Below are 7,810 nucleotides of genomic sequence, written 5' to 3'. Positions count from 1 at the left end.
CCAGGCAATGTTTCGATCTGTTATACATAAGTCCACTATGATCAGAGCTGATTTGATGGCAACTAACAACAACAACAACAGAAAGGGCTCACTTCACTCCAGAATAAAATTCTTTTAGATTTCTTTGTGTTCAGAACTCTTGAAGTCTTTAATAAAATGTGCTTTGTCTTATGTAGTTTTTTTTTTCCTAGTAGATAAAGTGGCGTTTCTGAGAATGATGGACTCTTAAACACCTTTTACATCCTACCAACGTAGCCCTCCTGGATCAGAGATCTCTTTGCTGACGAAATGGAGATAGGTATGTCAATAACTGATATGAGGAAAACTTGAATATAAATTCAGTAAATTGGATATGTAGAAAAGGATGCTATTTACCTGTGTGTTGATACATGGTAGAGAGTAATTTTTAGATACCAAATGACAAAATGGCAGGTGTGTAGAGGTCTATTTGAGAAGTAGAGGCTGGGTGCTGAGACATTTTAGAATGCTTGGACAGTAGCAAAAATTTAATATTAAACTGAAGTCATTTCATAGTGGGCAGTGGGTAGAGGGTATCAGAAAAAATGAGAGATAACATCCATGAGATGGATAGACACGGTGGCTGCAACACTGTGCTCTAAACATACCAAAGATTGTGAGGATGATGCACAACCATGCAACGTTTTGATCTGCTATACTTAAAGTCTCAATGAGTTGAAGTGGACTCAACAGCAACTAACAACAACAAAGAGGATATATTCTAGAGTCACTTCCAAAGATGAATGTAGAGGACAGGTGTATGAAAACTAAAGAGAGTTGTCTTCTTGTGGTAAAAAGTGAGATTTGCTTTGTGCTTTTCCCAATTCCCTCTCACATGATGACTATCCTTGAAATAAACAGAAAGACTATCATCTTCCTGCATCCTGCTTAGACATACAGTTGAGGAAAGTCTACCCTCAATTTTTTATCCCTGTTTTATTTATAGAATGTATCAAAAATTACCGTTTTATTAAATGATTCTTTTTCTTGCACATACAATTAAATGGAGTAATAGATCCCATCAAATGTCCATAAAAATAAAAACAAACAAACCATGCATTTCTTCCTTCAGGAGTTCTTAAAGATTTCTATGGATGGTATAGTTCTCTAGGGAGGAAGGAAAATACTAGATGTATTGATTCAAAACTTCTTAACCATTTCTTATAAGGCAGTGAATACTTTATTCAACATAATAAAAAGTAGAGACGGGACTAATCTCTGGCCTCACTGTGCTACATTTTGAGTATGTAGATAAATGATATCCAGTCCCCACCCTTGAATTAGTCAAGGTCTTATTGTGTAAAGGTAAATTATACTGACCTGCCAAGTATCCAGGGTAAACCACACTTAGAGTTCAAATAATTAATTTAAATGTCATCAGCCATTGAGTAGATGACAATGGCAATGATATCTATATTTATTAACCATGCATATACATTATCTGTTTAATCCTTACAGGATTGTAAGCTAAGTATCATTTAAAATGAAGAACTGGAGACCATGAGACTTTAATAACAAATTGCAGTCCACACAGCTAATGAGTTAGAGGAGCTAATGCTGAAAATCAAATATTTTGCCTGGAAAATGCATGAGTTGAATTACTCTATTGGCGTATTCATATAATGACTATTACCCAGACGATTACATTACGAAGTCAAGGTTTGGGACCAGTGACATGCATTCGCAGACATAACCTGCATATACACTTCTTTTAGATGCAGAAGTAGTCTGGGTAATAGATATTAATTATGGTAAAGGATGAAGATTCTAAGTACATAAAAATAGATTTGTGCACTTTACTGGGAAGCCTGGGTCATAGATGAGAAGCTACAGAAGGCTCCATAGCTATAATGGGATTTGTCATGCAGACTGACATATTCCAGAATACTACCACTAGCCAATTAAAAATGTGACAAAGGAAGTAATCTTCAGATATGAAATCTCGAGATTGAAGCCTACATGTAACCAAAGACGCAAGATTTCTTGTTGCAGATGTTTGGTTTTGCTGTCTTTTCCAACTCACACATCCAAAAAGACAGCAAAAGTATTGACACTAGGTTGTTCTGTTGAGGATCCTCTGCAGAGCTCTCTTGATGTCCCTGTTCCTCAGACTGTAGATGAAGGGGTTTAGCATGGGCGTGACTGTGGTGTACATCACTGAGGCCACTGCGCCTTTCCTGGCAGAAGATGGGACAGCTGAACTGAGGTACACTCCAAGGCCCGTTCCATAAAATAAACAAATGACTGACAGGTGAGAGCCACAGGTGGAAAAGACTTTATACTTCCCACCTGAAGATGAGACTCTCAGAACGGATGAAGCAATTTTAGTGTAAGAGAAAAGGATCCCTGAGACTGGAACACCAGCAAAGATGACACCAATACAATACAGTAATATGGTATTTGTGGAGGTGTCAGAACAGGCAAAGTTGAGAAATTGAGGAGAGTCACAGAAAAAATGAGGGATTTCCACATCTGTGCAGAAGGTAAGTTGTGACACCATTGAAAGGTTCAGCTGGGAGTCCAAAAGGCTGATGAAAAAAGATACCAACACTAGCAAGCCACAGAGGCGGGGGTTCATGATGACTGTGTAGTGCAGGGGGTGACAGATGGCCACAAACCGGTCATAAGCCATCACAGTGAGGAGCAGACTGTCCAGACATCCAAAGAGATACAAAAAGGACACTTGTGTCAGGCAGCCCACATAGGTGATGGATTTGCTTTGTGTCTGGATGTTCACTAGCACCTTTGGGACTGTGGTGGAAATGAAACCAATGTCAGCCATGGACAGGTTGGAGAGGAAGAAGTACATGGGGGAGTGGAGGTGTGGGTCAGAGGTGATGACCAGGATGATGAGCAGGTTCCCAGCCACAGTGATCAGGTACATGGACAGGAAAAGCCCAAAGAGGAATAGCTGCAGTTCTGGGTCCTCAGAGAGGCCCAGGAGGAGGACTTCTGGGACGCCTGTTAGATTCTGTGGCTCCATGTACATAAGGCAGCTTTTAGAAAAAGAAAAGAGGACGGCTAAAAGAAAACAAGAAGCACCTAGCACTCTTTCTGTATTTTGAATTCAAGAAACTCACAAGCAAAGCATGCAAATTCACAAGTTTCATACTTAAGGACCTAATACTCCAGTATCTTCAGCCATATTACTCGGTTGTAGCAAACCCAACCACTCTACTTCTCAGAACTCTTTCCTTATTGTTTTCTGTGCTATTCACCAGTTTCTGTACACAACCACTTTAGAGACTCTGTGCTAGAGAATGGTAGAATGGCAAGGACATTTTAAGATAACAAATTCAGACTGTGGGACATAAAGTGATACTTGTGAAGAATGTGCCTCTTAGACAAGTAGATATAAGAGACCAAAGGGGCGGCTTCTGTCCAGAGGTTAGAGGGGAAGGCAGAGAGAGTTAGGAGCTGGTTGAATGATCATGGGGAATCAGGGGCGGAGGGGAGGAGCGTGCTGTCGCAGAATGGGGTGAGCGGTTGGGGTCTCATAACAATGTATGTTAAAAAAAAAACTTCTGTATGGGATACTAACTTGAAATGTAAACTTCATTTAATCACATCAATAAAAAAAAAGTTAAGGTAACAAATTCATAGAAGGAGCAAAATATCATCCCCCTCTATAAGGAAAATATATGCAATAAGAAAACAATTTTAAGAAAGCAATCATTTCAATTAAAGGACACTAAGTAGCACTTGCAGTTCCAGGGTAGGCAAGCAGTTAACACACTTGGCTGCTAACTAAAAGGTTGGAGTCCACCCAGAATCACCTCAGAAGAAAGGCCAGGTGATCTACTTCCAAAAAATCAGTCATTGAAAACCCCATGGAGCACAGTTCTACTCTGAGACACATAGTGTCACCATGAGTCAGAATCTGCTCAATGGCAACTGGTTGTTCTTTTTAACAAGTAGTCAGATGCACTTTATTTTACCCAAGTACAGTGTAATAAATTCCCTTGATTTGAAACATTTATAAAACAACAAATAAGGGATAGGAACACATTAAAAAACAAACAAAAATGGTTGCCGTCGATTTGATTCCCACTCATGGCAACCCTATACGTTACAGAGTAGAACTGCTCCATAGGGTTATCTTGGCCTTTAATCTTTACAGAAGAAAACCACCAGGACTTTCTTTTACGGCTCTGAAGGGTATGTTCGAACCACCAATCTTTAGGTTAGTAGTTGAGCTCAAACCGTTTGCTTCACCCAGGTACCTCATTGGCTGGATTCTAAATTAAAGTAAAATATTCATAATTAGAGAGGTTGTTTATATGCCGATTATCTTCACATTTTTTCATCATTTTTTGGTTTTCTGACATCCATCTTATATGGACATACATGATCATTCAAATATGGGGGTTGCCTTTAAAAATCTTTTAAAATATATATACTCTCCCTTGGCTATAATGGACATCAAATTTTGTAATGATGGTTTGGTATATGCACAAAATCATACAACGTTGCTGATTCCAAAGATGGCATTACTGGAAAATGCACCAATGAGTAAACAACAATTTACTTTTAAGTAACACTCTGTTCCTGTTTTTCACTGTTGGTACAGTGGTATTTGCATCAATGCTATACCATCTCAGGGAAATGTCTGGTGTTCAGCTGATGTTTTCCTTTGTTGATTTTCATTCTCTATTGTCTTGATAAAATGCCAAAATATGTTTCTCATCATAAATGTTTAAAAGCATTGTTTCCTTATCAAATCAACACTCTCACAATTGAGGAAATTAGGACCAGGGCCATTACAAAGCTAGGTTTGAAACCCAGCCATCTTAGGCCTACTAAAGAGCTTTCCAAGTCAATTGTTTCTTCTCCTGGGGATTGGAATTCTCTTTTCAGCTTCCTGATGACAATTCACTTTTTCACCTCTCTTGGAAAGTCCAATATGATTTAATTTGGGAAAAAGTAAAGGGAAAAGAACAGAGGATAATACAAAATAACACATTGGTGATTTGCACATTTGTTGAAATACATAGAATTAAACCTAAGATAGTTGTAGAAAGAAGTTAGATTAAATCTTATGTATAAATTGCTTACACTCCATGGTTTTTAATGCTAGTTGATCATTATAACTATCTATGAATCTTTTAAAATATAATGATGAGCTAGCCACAACCTAGAACTCATTAAATCAGACTCTACAGGTGAGTCCACTGGTCATCCTGAAATATAGCCAGGGTTAAGAAGCATTGCTTTAGATTATTGCCAGGCTCTTGTAAGAGCTCCATCAATGTGACCTATTATTATCATTAATACCCACTCCTGACATTAATTGTATAAACATTTAATAATACTTGCTTCATAACTCATATTTTAGAGATTTAAATATTACTGATAAAACTTGAGTTTTCTTGCTCTTGATGTATGATCCACATACCTATTCCCCAAAAGGCAACCTCTGTAACAAATTTTGTGGGTATATTTTCCTCTCAATATTTTCATAATATTAGTATTATTTTGTGTATCCATAACCAGTTTTCTTGAAAATGTACCTAAATAGTATAATCCCACACATACTGTCCCACAGAAGTTCTCGTTTACTACAACATGGAGTTTTAACTGTCTCTGGGAAGTACATACATCTATTTTAAACACTTTAAATGGTGCACAGTATTGCTGAGTGAAGGATCATTTATGTCAATTTCTTATTAAGAATATCATAGCCGAATTCTTCTTCCACTCACCGTATTATTCATAATTGAGAATTCCCTATATATTTATTTATTATTCACAATTTATAATTTATGAATTTATTATTCACAATTCACAATTGAGAATTTTTATATTATATGTGCATGGAACGGAGTTTTTTGAAGTGTAAAATTGATGCATGTCCAAATTTACTATTAATTGCCAACGTTAGTTCACTAATACAAATTCAAACACAACTACCTGCTTTTATTTCAAGATATGGAATCATATATCCATGAAAGTTGTCTGGCAATGGTCACTCCATAATAGATTCACATGAAAATTACCATCCTGTATAGGGAATAATAGTCCCGTAGCTCAGACTTCTTAAGTATGCAGTAAAACGTATTACTATTCATAGAAAACCCTACAAGCCACAAGATTCATGCTATAAAATTCCCTGTAAACCATTGGACTTATTTTCTTAATTCACGGATCAACTCACCAAGTTGTAAGAGGAAGAAGCAATGGGTCAGTCTCCATTTGCTCATCTGAAAAGAAACACAATCATTCTGTTCTGGTTGAGGAGACAGAGCCCAGGAATAGGAATCAGGAGGGCAAGGTTCTAACACTATATCTTAAACACACTGAATTTGGAGTGCATGTAAATCTCTCAACCTCTCTTACCTGGAAATAGAGGGAATAATACCCACTGCTAGGATGCATGTAGCAGCTAAAAAAGGTTTGACACTTAGTAAATACTTGGACATGGTTTTTAATCAGATTGAATCAATATGAGAATAGTGGGTTTATTTGTTGAAGTACAATCCCAGTTTTATTTGATTATATCAGAAAGAAGCCTAATATGTCCCAGGAAATTTGAGCATAGAATGTATTGAAATCTTAAAATGTGCCTAGGTTCACACAGTAAGATTTACTTTCCCCTTCTCTTTCTCTATTTTTCCTTTTTACTTTTCAGTTTTATGAAAATCCCCACAATTTTTGAAAATAATTGAATGTTGTATGCTCTGTTAAATAGGTCCCATAGAAAGTCCATGATATAGACATATTCATACCCTATTTTGTCTTGTGTCTATTCCTATGGGACATCCTTGAAGGGATGAAAGCATGGGCAGGAAAGCACTTAGCATAGAAGCTTTACAACCTACGCTCTGATCCTGTGAACCAAGGGAAAAGGAAGCACGGGTCTATTCCATATTTAACACAGATTTGTTGTTGTCCTAGTGGTTGTAGCCTACTCTGTGCCAAGCACAGGATAGGCTCTGAGAAATCAGAAATGAATGAGACTCAGTTGTTTCCTTCCAAGCATTCTTATACATTCTTGTAGCAACCCATTGCCATCAAGTCAATTCCAACTCATAGTGACCCTATAGGACAGAGTAGAACCGCCCAAAAGAGTATCCAAGGAGCTCCTGAATTCAAACTGCCGACCTTTTGGTTAACAGCCTAGCTCTTGTGTAAGAATGAAAACAAATCCTCTTACAGGAATCCAGACAAAACAAAACCTTCAGATCACAGGATACTTTAGTTGAATGGCATGAAGCTTCATCTGATTTATATTAATAATTATAATATGCAAAATTAATGTGTCTTGACTATATGCATCCATCATACATTTAATCACTTAGGCAATGTCCATTATCTGTTCAATCCTTACAGCAATGCAGATCTCTCTCCCTCTATCAGCTGTGGATCAACTCAGATGACAATGTGAAAACTGAGAGACACTAAGCACTTGCCCTGAGGCACACAGATCATAAATAGAGAGCAAAGGATTCACAATTAAATTGTACATCACTGAGGCCTATGCAATGACCATCTTCACTCTGTTTCCTCATCTTTCAAAATGTTTGAAACAGAAGTTCAGGGGACTTAACCAAAGATATATCTAAGTTATACCTTTAAACTCATTCCAGCTTCCTGACTAGGAATGGAACACAAGATCTTGTGTTTATGTTTCCGAGATTGAAATGGAGTAAATCACAGGCATGAAAGGGGAATTGGACAGCTGAGCTAAAATCCAGGAGAAGGGACAAGAGAGAGATCTGTCCTGAATTATCATCTGCCAACTCCTGATATGACCTCATCCTGTATTCTCAACTATCTTTCTGGTAGTCAAGGC

General features: G+C 37.5%; 1 protein-coding gene across 1 annotated transcript; it reads right to left on the bottom strand.

Annotated features, from left to right (window-relative positions):
- Positions 1 to 2,071: 2,071 nt before the first annotated feature.
- Positions 2,072 to 3,113, bottom strand: LOC101347598 (olfactory receptor 18-like). The gene has a single exon (XM_004378564.3). The coding sequence runs from the start codon at positions 3,005 to 3,007 to the stop codon at positions 2,072 to 2,074; it is 936 nt and encodes a 311-aa protein (XP_004378621.1). The 5' UTR covers positions 3,008 to 3,113.
- Between the last annotated feature and the right edge of the window lie 4,697 nt (positions 3,114 to 7,810).

This window comes from Trichechus manatus, unplaced genomic scaffold (genome assembly GCF_000243295.1).
Source record: "Trichechus manatus latirostris isolate Lorelei unplaced genomic scaffold, TriManLat1.0 scaffold00057, whole genome shotgun sequence".
In the NCBI taxonomy this organism is placed as follows: domain Eukaryota; kingdom Metazoa; phylum Chordata; class Mammalia; order Sirenia; family Trichechidae; genus Trichechus; species Trichechus manatus.
Note: the sequence above shows the minus strand (reverse complement) of the source record. Positions and strands in the feature narration are given on the sequence as shown.